This window comes from Peromyscus maniculatus, chromosome 6, assembly GCF_049852395.1.
Source record: "Peromyscus maniculatus bairdii isolate BWxNUB_F1_BW_parent chromosome 6, HU_Pman_BW_mat_3.1, whole genome shotgun sequence".
Classification (NCBI taxonomy): Eukaryota; Metazoa; Chordata; class Mammalia; order Rodentia; family Cricetidae; genus Peromyscus; species Peromyscus maniculatus.
The window spans coordinates 68,370,449-68,383,721 of record NC_134857.1 but is presented as its reverse complement, the minus strand read 5'-3'; the positions used below and the strand labels follow the sequence as shown (position 1 = coordinate 68,383,721).

The following is a 13,273-nucleotide window of genomic DNA, read 5'->3' as shown; positions in this document are numbered from 1 at the left end:
GGAACCATGTGGGAAGCCATGTCGACACAATGGAAAACAGGTGGAGAGAGTGGAGTCAGCTCCCTAGAACCCAGCACTCTGATTAGGGGACCAGGGCTGGGGAAGAGCACAGAGGAGACACTCACGGCAACCAAAGGAGGCGCCCTGGACATGGCTGACCTGCAGGGACGGTACCGTCTCCCATTGCATTTCAGACCAGGCTAAACTTGTCTACCACTGCCCAGGGAGCCACAGGAGCTTACTTTTTTTTTTTTTTTTCAAACATTTTAATAAAATTAACAAATAAATATTCTAAACCATACAGACTACAAGGATAAAGAGTAGAGACCAGAGAGACAGTCTCCTCCGGGAAGAAGGACTCTGGTATGGAGCTGCTAACCTGGGGAGGGGCATGAGATGGCGGGAGGGGTTCTGGGCTATTGTAGTCTGTTCCTCTCTGGCATAGAGAAGGCAAAGAACAAGAGGCCCTGGAGGAAGCAGCGATCCTCGGGAATAAGGGGAGAGCTAGTTTGTAGACAGACAGGGGAGGGGGCTGAGTGGCTGTGGGGGAGGGGAAGGAGTCTGTGGCCGTTCTTGGACCCGCAGGCACTCACTCTCGGACGTAGACCCTGGTGCACACGACGTCATCTGCTGTCATGGTCTAGAAGGATAGAAGTAGTCAGTTGGTGAGGCACCTGGCACCTTGGCCTTAAAAGGGACGGTTGAGAGGTAGACTGCTTTACTTCTAAGCCCAAACAGGCAAGAGCAAATGCAAGACTGCCTGGGCATCATTGCTAGGGGGCAAGCAGAAACCCACTTCCTCCTGGGGTCCAGAGGCAGTCAGGGATAGCCCGCTGGAAAACTGTGGGCTCCTCTGGGCACAACTTCGTGGCACAAAAAGGGTTAGCATTTCCAACAGCCCCATCAGGAGGCCGAGGAGAATGGCCACAGCTGCTTTTGAACCTGCTGGAGCCTGGCAGAGAAGGCCGAAGGAGCAGGGGTCTTCCAGGGGACTGGATGGGGCAGGGCTCACCAGGATCAGCTCTCCATCATTGGTCAGTTCTCTGGTCCAGGAGGTCTTGGGGCCCTCTCCCTTCAGAAGCCTCTGCTCACACACCATTTTGTTTTCACTCTCCCATTTTACCAAGCTCTGCAAGAGACCAGAGGCCACATGAGTTGGGCTCACAGTAAGGGCCGATGCAAACGAAAGGGAGACGAGCTAGACCCCTTTCCAGCACCTTCCTAGGAACTCCTTCGCGAGAGTAGAGAGTCTAGGGAAACTGGACACAGAAGCATGGCAAGGAGGTGCTGTGACAGGAAGGGACCCGCCCTGTTCCTCACCTTACAGGGTCTCCCATCCACAGTCTGCTCCTCAAATTCCTCCCCAATCTTGAAGTTAATCTCCGTGGTTCGAACAGTGGTGGAGGTTTTGATGTAGAAAGAGTCATCCTCCTGTTTGATCTCTACTGTTGGCTTGGATGCTGCAGCCACAGCGATCTTCCTCAGCATCACATTCACCCCTGCAGGGAGAGAGGATTGGCCCTGTCACACCCTGCCGAGAGACAGCTGGAGCAGCCTCGCCCAGTTGGTGGTGGTGGTGGTGGTGGTGGTGTTAGTGTGGGGGGGGGTAGGTGTTGGGGGTGGGGATGGTGATAAGGGTGGCAGTGGTGAAACAGACTATAGGTTGAGGGAGAAGAGACAGAGAGGGGGAGGGGCAGAGCATACTACCTGGGCTATGGCCAGTAGTGGACAGGACTCACCAAGTCCCAGCCACCCACTCCTAGCATCCTTAGAGGAAGCTTCCCCCATTCAGTTTACCTCACTGTGCCCTTTCACCACTGGGCTCGAGACCTGCTGAGGTAGGCTTATCAGCTTTTCCCACTTGCAGGGGAGACCAGGTCACTGTCCTCTCTGACCCAGGTATCTACCCTGTTTGGCATGAGGTTAGGTCCTCATTTGCACTATCTCTGCCCCTCCCAAAAGTGAGGAGCCGATGCTCAGCTGAGGAAGATTCTTCTCTCTACAGAAAGCCAGAGGCTGGGGGGGGGGGGGAGTAAGTTCCAGAAGCTGGGATACTCCCCGCTCCAGGCTGAGTGGGCCTGAGCAGAGAGCTTAACCTTTTCCAGCTTCCGGGTCCTCAAATGGAGATAGAGCTTCCTCAAAGCGTCCTATGGCTCCGTGTCTAAGAACTTAAGATACACAAGGTCAAGTACACCTTCATGTTTTCTGAAAACATTATCGTAGATAAAAGCAAATCAAATGAAAAAGCCAAGACCAAGGCGTGATGGGGCACACCTTTGATCCCAGCACTTGGGAGGCAGAGGAAGGTGGAGCTCGGAGGGTTTTTTTTTTTCCCCGAGACAGGGTTTCTCTTTGTAGTTTTGGTGCCTGTCCTGGATATCTCTCTCTGTAGAGCAGGCTGGCCTCGAACTCACAGAGATCTGCCTGGCTCTGCCTCCCGAGTACTGGGATTAAAGGTGTGCGCCACCGCCGCCAGGCCTGATCTTAGATTTTGAAGCCAGCCTGGTCTCCAGAGCAAGAGGACAGCCAAGGCTATAGAGAGAAACCCTGTCTCAAGAAAAATGAGGAAGGAAGGAAGGAAGGAAGGAAGGAAGGAAGGAAGGAAGGAAGGAAGGAAGGAAGAGCAAGAACATAGTGAAGCCCATTATTTCTTGTACATAACATATGCAAATGAAAAAAAAGCCAAAACTAGGTTTGGACAAAGTTCCCTGCACCAAACTGCCCTCTGGGGCTCCTGTAATATCCCCAGGTCTCCTTCAGAGGAATTCTCTGCTGTCCTGAGAAGAGGAAAGGGGAAGAAAAGGGTACTGTCCCCTCCCTCGCTCTGATGTCTCAAGCCCCAAGATCCTCTAGGCCTCCCCACCTCACCTCTGTGTATTCAGAGTCTGTGTCCTCACACACTTTCCCTTCCCTGCCCCCAGTTACGAAGAGGCCCGTGTGGATGGAGAACACCCTTCTGCTGGTACAACCAGAAGGTAGGGGCACCAACATGAGGCCCTCCCCCTACCGCTCCAAGCCTGTTAGTGAAGGAGAACCAACCCTCTAAAGGCACACCAGGGGGCAAGACACTCAAACTGCCCTTGCCCCCACCCCCACCTCCTGGGAAGAAAACTGACTCTACACTCAGGCCCAAGGCTGACTCACCCAGTCTCAACAAAAAGACCTGCTCTGTTGGCCCTGACTATCATGGCGAGCCTGGAGCCTCCTCCTCAACATGGACCCTTGAACAGGACTGAGAAGTCTGCAGAGGTTGGGTTCAGAAGACAACTCCCTCCACCTAGTCCTGGGTGCCTGCGGAGCTGGGGGCCTGGCCCAGATGACCTTGGCTGACACAGGGCAGTTTGTGTAACAGGTCTGTTTTCAATCTGCCCCCTAGAAAGTCGCGTGGCTCTAAGAGACCCTGCAGGGAAGACAAACATTCTGAGGACAGATAATAGGGTTGGGCCTTTCGCTCCAGCTGGAACCTGGGGGTGACGCCAGGCTCCCACATCCACCAGGGGAAGTGTCCAGAATTCAGAGCAAATGGGGGAGGAAATGGCAATAGATTTTCAGAAAAGAAAATTTCTATCCTTTGATCTTTAATTTCAGCAAGGGAGGAGCGAGAAAAATGGGTATGACTCTAAGAATCATTGCGGTTTAGCTGACACAAAGAACTAAGAGCACGGAAAGATGAGAACGGAGGCCCTACTGCCCTCACTACATTCCTTTCCCTTCCAGACTCACTCTCGGGTAGTCCCCGGCTCTTCCGAGGGTATCCCCTGCTTCCCAGGCCAACCGAGGTTCCTCTCCAGTCCAGAAACGGAAGGCATGCTGACCCTTAGGTTCTGGAGCTGTTCCCATTCCCTGGGGGGCAGGGGGCTAACTCCACCTCTCCTCAGCTGTCTCTCCTATACCCTTAGGCCAGCCCCACCCTGGAGGGCAGCAGGAGGTGGACAGGGAAGGTCCGCAGGGCCGTCTGGGTGGATTCTGGGTTCGCACCCTTGTGGCTAACAGCCCAGTTGGGCGGGCTGGGCGCAGCTGGTCCCTGACTAGGAGGGACTTTCGGAAACGGGGATTGGTGTTTCACACGAGGACATTTGTTGAAATCTAAGAAAGTGGTAATTGTCCAGAGCGATTTGAGGGCTTTGGAGCCGCTTGCTGTAGGAAAATATTTGTCTCACAGGCAAGGGGTAGGGTGGTGGGGAGAACAGAGTGGAAAGCGCAAGTGGGGGAGGGTCCGGGAGCTGAAGCGGTGGACCACCTGGTGGGCGGAGCCAAGTGTTGGGGGGTAATGGACCTGTCGCAGGGATTGGGTTACTGTTAGGGTACGTGGAAAGAGCTCGGAATGTCTCCTAGGGCTCCCTGCTTGGATCCTGGATTCTCAGAGCTGAGCCAGGTGCCCTCGCTGGTCAGCAGGTCAAGGCGCCGAGGCTAGCCACCCCCCTCCACCCCCCAGACTAACCTTGTGCTTCTGGTTTCTACTTGATTCACAGGCTCTGAGTCACTGTTGAAGCTGGCACTGGTGGGCGCCCAGCCTCAGAAAGTAGGATTTAAGAGTCCGGGCCCTGATGCCCCAGGACCCAGGGAATCTGGCACGCCCCTCTTCTGGGATGCAGACTCCCAGGCACCTACCCCCTGATTCGGCCTCCTTTTCTTTATGGCCTTCGGCTCCCTCGGCTCCAAGGACTCCAGCGCTCTTCTTGCCCCCTCCCAGCCCTCGAAAACCTCCTTACCCAGAGCTTTGAGCAATTCCTCAAAGTTTTCCGATCGGATGATCTTCCAGTTGCCAGAAAAGTTAGGCATGGTGGCAGCGAGGTGGCTTTCTCTTTAGATCCTCAGCTGGAGCCCTGGACGCTGCGCCCTTTGCAGAATTAATCCTCCCACCCGGGTCCGAGCCGCGTGGAGGACAATTGCAAAAGCCGCTGGGCGCCGGCGCTCTTGGCTTTTATACCCAGCTGGTGCATGAGGCGGCCCCGCCCCCGCCCCGCCTTCTACCCCACCTGGGGGCCCTGCGCTGTGGCCACCTCACCCCCATCCATTCCGAATCCCGCCTGTTTCTACAACTGTGGGTGGGTCTAGGGTTCTCTAAGGGCCAAGATACCCTTCTCCCGCATCAGTAGGCGGACGGGGAAGCGTCAGGAGGCAAGCACAGGGTTTGTGCCTCTGGCAAGAACAGGGCACGCCTTGCCTGGTCATGGATGCTCCGGTCTCACGGCCTACAGAGCGAACACAGGTCCCGTCTCGCCAGTTCCTACTAGCCCGCTACCAAACTCGGTGCCCTGGACAGCTCGGCGCCAGACAGGCATCTGGAGACCCCACTCGAGCAGGATCTGGGGCCCGGCAACTGGCTGTCGAATTCGGACCCCACTGGATCCTTGGAATTCAGGCGTTCCTTTGGGTGACTGGAAGGTGCTGCTCTGGCCTCCACCCCGACTCAGCTCTGGGTTCGAGCAGTACCTGGGGACGCCTTAAGTGAGCACAAGGCAACTCATTCATTCCTCCCCAAGCACTGGACGGACAACGAAGGGTTAAGCTGGAGCCCCCGAGCGCGAGGCTAGGAGGGCAGAGGTCACAGCCAATCACTTGACACGACTCTTTATTAAGGAGCTTTCTCTGTGGCTCCGCTTCCCAGGCCCCCTGGGCCACAAGGAGGCGGAGGCGGACGTGGAGCCCCCCTGTGCGCCATGATGCCATTGGGGTTGGGGGAAGGCTGGCTGCGCGGGGAGGGGGTGGGTCTGGATGTGAGATACCCCCATCTTGAGCTGAAAGTGAGGCGGGCCTGGCCCCTCTGAGGGTGGTTATTAAGTGGGTGAAGCCCTAGTGGAAGGACCTAGAAGAGATCAGGAAGCAGAAAGGGCATGCGGGGCCTGGAGGCACGCGGGGGACCCGAGGCCAGAGACAACGCTGTTCGGTGCGGGAGCGGGAAGTGCTCACCCTTGCCTCGGAGTCCTCCACCAGCCTCCCGGGATCCTCCCTGTATCCCCCCACAGGATCTCAAACAAGGTCCCTGCCTGGCCCCTCCTGGTCAGCGTGGCCAAGGTTAGACCCGGCGGGTGAACCGGGACTGGCAGGCTTTGGTGGGAATCCAATTGTAGCTGTGGACAGGGCCTGGAGGATTAACCTCAGCGCCAGGCCAGTGTCATGCGAGTCGGGCCTAGGTCGAGGCAATCCCCGGATAATGGGGTGTGGAAAACTTGAGAGGTTGAGGGAGGGAGGTTGCCTCTCATAAGGGCTTCTGGACCGCCCCCATCCCCCACCCCACCCCACCCCCGCGCATCCATCACTACCCGGAAGGGAGTGAAACACTTTGGCCTGAGTCTAAGACTCCAGATTTTAAAAGGGAGAGCTCACTGGGGGTGGAGGGGACGACACGGGGGGGTATAGGCTTCTGGAAGAAAGGGCACCAGTTTCACCGCAGACTGCTGCAGAGGTGGGGAGAAAAGGGGACCCTGGGTAGCGCTCTGAGTACAGGTTGGAGCGCCCCCACTCTCCACCCCAGCGTCGCCTTGCTGTGGGTACAATGAGGGGATTTTGGGTTCTGACAGTGAAATCCAGCTTATAGCCCAAGAAATGAGGAAAGGCCTGAGGAGGGAACAAGGCGCCAGCTGTCCTCCCTAGTGTCCCTGCCTCTTCTGCCGGTCATTGTGTCCATCTCCACGGCTCCAGACTCGGGTGGCATTCCCCCTCGTGCAAGAGAAAAGGGCAACAAGGCAAGCCCTCTTTCCAGGAGCCTTGGGGACCTCACAGCCGGTCACCAGGATGAAGACACCTAGCCTAGGCCTGGGATGGCAGCTCCGAGGAACACAGGGCAGGTGGACAGTCCCACAGAGGCTAGAGTCTGGAAGGAGGCCCCCCACCCCCGGGTGGGAGTGGAGCCCTGGGCCCACTCCCTACTCTTCATCCCCACCACCCCCTCCCCTAGCAACTGGCTGGGATTTCCAGAGACAGAAGTAAGACAAAGGGAAGTGGGACTGGGCGGGGAATTCTTTCCAGATGTGTTTGTGGTTTGGCAGCTTAGGGCCAGAGCTCCAGGCACCCCGACTTTGCCGAAGGAGAGCGAGGGTGGTGGCAATATACCGACTGATTCGGGCTGGGGGGTTCAGCCTGCAGCAGCCCTTTCTTCCAGGGGAATAGCCGGGTGTTTAGGTGAGCAGCTGGGAAGAGGAGACAGAGGGACGGGGCCTGGAAAGCGCTAGGAGGGCTAGCAGGCGTGGATGGGGGGATGCAACCCGCAAGGGGCAGGGGCTAGGGCCCCAGAGCTGAGGAGCTGCAGCCAATAAGCGTTCCATGCCCAACTACTGGCTTTAATTTCCCACTGGGATCAATAAGGAAAGGAATTTCCCGGTGCCTCTGGCCTTTCAATTAGAACCAAATCTGCTGCAGCTCTGCCCCGTGACCCCACTCCATGATCACACCCCTCCTGGGGCTCCCTGTCCCATCAGGAGTTTGGAGACACAACAGGGAAGCAGAGGCAAGCTGAGGGTGGAGCGGGGAACAAACAGACAAGCTCAGGAGAGCGGAGGGACATTCTGGTGCTTTGTTCGTCCATTGCGCTGCTAGAAGGAAGGTGGTCTCAGGCTTGGAGCAGAGGACAGGGAGGGGCTGAGATGGAAGCGAACAAGTGTAGGTAGGGCAGATTGTGCGCTGGAGGGCTGCAGTATGGGACTTGGAAAAGGAGACACTCCTGCCCTCTACACCCCTTCCCGGAGGCTTCCATCATGGAAGAGGCCAGGGTTGACTGGGGGATAGGAAAGTCACTAAATGCCCACACTCACCCCCACCAGGACTACGAAGACTCTGGGCCAAGGTCAGTCCTGGTGGAGGACTGCACTCAGGGCAGTGTTACTGACTCTCCTGGGTCGGTGTTTGTCGACCTGGACTTCCCAAGGGAAAGTCAGCCAGGCTGGGCTGGACACTTGTCCAGAGGTGGGGGGGGGGGGGGCTCTGCGCCGGAAGAGAAGCTGTGCTTGGTTAGCCTCGGGTCTCCTGAGCCCTTGCACCCTCGGTTCCATTAGAGTCCTCCATGCAGAGACGACTCTTGTGCCTTCTGTCTCCCTGGCTTAGGGACCCAGGCTGTCATTGTGGCAGAATGGAGGGCAGTAGAGCCTCAGAGCTGAAAGACGGTCGGGGACCTAGGAAGGAAGCAACTCATCTCCCAGAAACATTTGGGTGCTGGGGGGAACTCTGAGAACTAGGAAAGGAGGAGAGAGGACCCTGAGAAACCCCATGTTAAGGGGAGGCTCCACCCAAAGACAGAGGATGCAATGACCTGCAGGGCCAGCCTGGGGTCTGGCAAAGTTAGGCAAGGAGGGCCAGGGGGCCAGCATAGGAGCTGAGGAAACAACAGCAAGGACCCAGGCAGGAGGAGGGGCTACCCCAAGCCAGAAGAGGGTCTGTGCAGCATCTAGGCGGGGCCTCTGTTGTTCTTGGCTCTGCCATGCTTTTCCCAGCTCCAGCTGCCAACGCTCTCCTCAGGGCTGGGCTGGGCTGGGCTGGCTGAGCCAGGAAGACAGGAGGGTGGGGTAGGGATGCACTGGCTGAGGACGTGTCCAGACTGAGTCTCAGTCCCTTGCATGGAGACTGACCTGCAGTTACACTTGGGTTGGCTCTATGGTCTGGTTCCTAGTACTGTATCCATCTGCCACTAACACTGTCCTGCAGCCAGGGAAGAAAGGATGGGGCTACAGCCACGGGCAAGTTCAACAGGCAGGGCAAGTGGGGAAGTGGCCTGTTCCGAAGAGGACACACAGCTCCGAACAGCCCAGCCTCCTCCAACTCTGCCACTTTGCCCAGGGCACTGGGCCTAGAGAATCCCAATCCAGTCACTTCCCTAGTACAGCCTTTGCTGCCCCCCAAAGTAGGAGACAGAAAAAGAGCTGGGACCTAGCCACCCCTCCATTCCCCCATACCTCCGAGATAATCTGGTTCCTGTAGGAAGATGAGATGGAGGCAAGCAGCCCGGATGCTGGGCTCCGCCTCCCACCCTTGTCCTCTTGAACCAGCAGATAAGCAGCTCACAGGGCTTTAGTCTGGGCATGGAGATGGTTCAGTGGGTAAAGCACGTGTCCTGTTCTTCCGGATGACCTGGATTTGATTCCTAGCACCCACTTGGTGGCTCACAATCCTTTTTAACTCTAGTTCCAGTGGATCTGATGCCCTCTTGTGGTCTTCCTGGGTACCAGGCATTTATGCACAATAGACATGAAGTCAACACATAAATGAAAAAGATGTATGAAGTGGCAAGTTCTGATTTTCCTCCCTGTGGGTACCAGCTTTGGAAATGCCAGCTGTCAGAGAAAAAGCTAAACTGCCTCAGAACCACCTCAAATCCCTAACTCATCTGGTCTGTCAGGGACCCAGGCTGCCTCACTCCCAGAGGGCATTGGCCTGAGGCCTGTAAACTTGTTAGCCTAGCAGCTGTCCAAATGATATACCCAACTTTCTCCTGCCTGCCACTCCCCTACTAACCTGGGCCATCTAAGTGGGAGCTTTGGAACTTGGGGATTGGCAAGAACATGTCCCTGGGGAATCAAAGAGGCCAGTATTTCCTGGATTTCCTAGCTGCCAGTCTCCCTGTTAACTGTCTCATGACCTTGGTCTCACACCTCCCCAACCCTGGTAGCTTGCTTCCCAATGATCTGGGTTGTCAGCGGTGGGTCTTCCCACGACACCAGCAGCTGGCTTAGAGCCAGAGATGTCCTAGGGCCAGGGTTCACAGGGACACCTTGCTACCTACTCTGCCAGCTAGCCCGGTACAGGGCAGCCAGGCTGGATTCTCTGGGTGTGGGCTCCAGTTCCCTCCCCAGCAGCCAGATCACGACACGCCTGCCTTCTGCCTCTTTTGAGTTACGATCTGGTGCCTCTATTTACAAATAAGTAACCAACTGTCCAGGCTAATTTTATGGCAACTTGACACAGGCTGGAGTCATCCAAGAGGAGAGAGCCCAACTGAGAAAATGCCTCCATAAGATTGGGCTGTAGGCTAGCCCTTAGAGCATTTTCTTAATTAGTGATTGATAGGGGCCAAGCCTGGGCTGGTGGCCCTGGGTTCTATTAAAAAGCAGGCTGTGGCCAGGCAGTGGTGGCGAATGCCTTTGATCCAAGCTTGGAAGGCAGAAGCAGGCAGATTTCCAAGTTCAAGGCCAGTCTAATCTACAGAGGGAGTTTCAGGACAGTCAGGGCTACAGAGAAATCCTGTCTCGAAAAACAGAACAAAACAAAATAAGCAGCCCGAGCAAGCCATGGAGAGCAAGCCAGTAAGCAGTACCCTCCATGGCTTCTGCATCAGCTCCTGCTTCCAGGTTCCTGTCCTGTTTGAGTTCCTGTCCTGACTTCCTTCAGTGACCGACTATGGACATAGAAGTGTGAGCCAAATGAACCCTTTCCTCCCCAATTTGCTTTTGGCCATGGTGTTCCATCATAGCAGTAATAAACTGAGACACCAACTGAGCAGAATTCTGTTGTGGAATATTTGTTTAACTAGGCAAAGATGTGCTACATTTGTTTATGCTGCATTTGTTTAACTACGTAAAGATGTGTTGCATTGTGTTGATTAAATAAAATTAACCTGGGCTCAGAGAGGCAGGGTTAACTAGCTGACAGGAAGTAACAGGGAGGAGCACAGGTGGGTTTATTAGTTGGAGTGGTTTTGAAGGAGAGGCTTCCGGGGACAGCAGCAAAGAGAAAGAGAGTCAGCCAGTGGCTACTCTAACTCTCTGAGCTCACAGGTTTACACCCTAGTCTTTGAATCTCGAGTTTTATTACAACGATACAGACTTAGTTAAAGCTACCACTGGCGGCAGCAACAGAGCCATTGTCTGGGGGAGCAGAATCCCTCTAGACTATGGCCTGAGCAGCGGGTCTGTGAGTAGTTTAAAGCGCATCGCTGAGATGAGGTAAAACAGCATTCTGGTGCTCCAGTGTTGGCACAACCACACAGATGGAGGGGTCAACGCCAGCTGGCTCAGGCAGTTGCAGTCTGGGCCTTTCTGTAAGAGCATTCACAGCAGGTGGCTACCACTTGCCAGGACTCTTGGAGATATCAGCAGATTTGGTGAGATACCTGGGAAATCCTTTAGGACAGATTTTTCCCAAGTTAAGAATGGGGACCATCACAGTGCAGGGTGCTAGGACCCTGTATAGTGCTACTACGGATGGTGTGACGGAAAGTGTGAACAAGGGGATAAATGACCTAGCTGGGGTTGATACAATGTCTACTGTAATTACTATCAGTTTGGTAATTAATATTTTCTCCTTAAAAAGGTAGTTTGATAACTGCCAAATATGATAATTTGATAAGAAACAAGCCTTAGGGCTGCAGAGGTGGCTCAGCAGCTAAGAGCACTGGCTGCTCTTCCAGAGGTCCTGAGTTCAATTCCCAGCAACCACATGGTGGCTCACAACCATCTGTAATGAGATCTGGTGCCCTCTTCTGGTCTGCAGGCATACATGCAGGCAGAACACTGTATACATAATAAATAAATAAATCTTTAAAAAAAGATACAAGTCTTAGAAAGACCTACTAATGAAAACAAGAAAAATATTCACACACAGAGGAATTTAGAGTAGAACCTACTGCAACATTACATTATGAAATTGAAGAGTAGTGGCCTAAGGTTATTAGAACACCAACCTTAATACATCAGTTATCATACAAGAACAACCGCCAGATAATAGGAACCCTCAAGATTATGTAAAAGTTCATTGGAATCCTGTAGAAATGTTAGATTTGAGAAGATTTAAGGAAGCAGTTGTTTCATATGGAATGCAAAATGAAATTCAGAAACTGTACTGCATTGGGGGAGAAGTTACATTTTTTTGTTTCCACAGGAAATGAAAGGCTGTCTTTCTTCAAGGTTAGAGATCAGGTCTGACTGATGGGGGAGACCTCCTGAAAATCTTGGCCACAGACAGAAATAAAGCAAGAAAAACTACAGGACAGGTGGCGTATACTGATCCCTCTGCATGGGAACAGCTCTGAGACTGGGTGGGGTTGACAATGTCTCTAATAAGATGGGATGTCATACATAGAAAGAAAAAGAGAAAACCGGGAAGCCCCCAGCATGCTAAGTGATAGGAGGGTAAGAGGTGGGGGTTTCTCTAAAACCCGTGCAGTTCTTCAGGCCTGGGTCACCGTGACAGTGAGTCTGGATCCGCAGCCCCCATGGAAATGCTCAGCTTTCCCTAGCAGTGACACTAGATCTCACTTGCCCATTTACTCTCTGCCCTGATGACTGCCCAGAGTGTCTGTAGTCAGCCTCTAACCTTGACCATACCTGCTTGGGTCCACACTCTCTGGGCAGAGGCACTCAGTGTTCACTGGCAGAACAGGAACAGGGGCCTGAAGAGGGTTGAAAAGCCAGAGATGTAAGCCTCGACTTCAACAGTTGCTCACCATCCATCACACTGAAGTTCAACACTTGCCTAAAGTTGAACTTACCCAAATCTGGCCACCTCTCAGCAACTCCACTGCCATGGGACCAGATGTCTCTCCCAGGTTATAGCAAGATTCTACACCGACTCTGTCCTCATCCTCCCTCACAGCAGCTACGGGTAATCCAACACTAATCTGTATCATTCCTCTGCTCTAGATCCTACTGTGGTTTCCCATTTGATGCGGTGTAAAACTTCAAATCCTCCTAAGGGACAGCAAGGCCCTGCTATCTGCTTATGACCTCCCCCCTTCTGACCACCTACCCTTTCCTTCCTAGCCGATTCTGCTCCAGGCATGCAAGTCCCCTAGACTGCTCCTTAAACGCACAAGCATGCATCTGCTCCAAGGTCTCCACACCTATCACTTATCTGGCAGTCTTCCTTTGGATCTGTATAACTGGCTTCCTCTTACCTTTCAGGTCTGCATAAATGCCACCATCTCCAAAAGCTCTTCCTACGACAAATGCACATAGCATTGTGTGTAGTGCACACATCCATCCTCTTTTCTTCATACCATTTATCCCCTTTGACTACAAGTACTTCAGGATCTTCTGACTCACAAACAGGATTCTCATGTGCTCACTTTAGCTGGAGTCTGGATTTCTCTTCCTCTCTCCTCTAGCTCATTCCCTGTAGCCAGGCAGACCTTGGAATAGTTGGGACTACAGGTCTGTGTTAAAACAGTACAGTTCAGCATCTGCCATTCTCAGTCTGAGTCCTAGAGTGCTCAGAACTGAGGTAACCAAACTGCTACAAATGACAGATGCTTCCCTGCCCCCATGCATTTGTGTGCATCTGTATGTGTACATGCACGTGTGTGCAGGTGCTTAAAGAGGGTGCTGGATTCCCTGCACTAGTTACT

The 13,273-nt window shown here is 54.0% G+C and overlaps 1 protein-coding gene across 1 annotated transcript; it reads right to left on the bottom strand.

Annotated features, from left to right (window-relative positions):
• Positions 1 to 258: 258 nt before the first annotated feature.
• Crabp2 (cellular retinoic acid binding protein 2) lies at positions 259 to 4,908 on the bottom strand. Its single transcript, XM_006976405.4, has 4 exons — positions 4,713 to 4,908; positions 1,321 to 1,499; positions 1,013 to 1,129; positions 259 to 640 (listed from the first exon to the last, which is right to left on the bottom strand). Exons 1-4 carry the CDS (start codon positions 4,780 to 4,782, stop codon positions 590 to 592), a joined length of 417 nt encoding a protein of 138 aa, XP_006976467.1. The 5' UTR covers positions 4,783 to 4,908; the 3' UTR covers positions 259 to 589.
• Between the last annotated feature and the right edge of the window lie 8,365 nt (positions 4,909 to 13,273).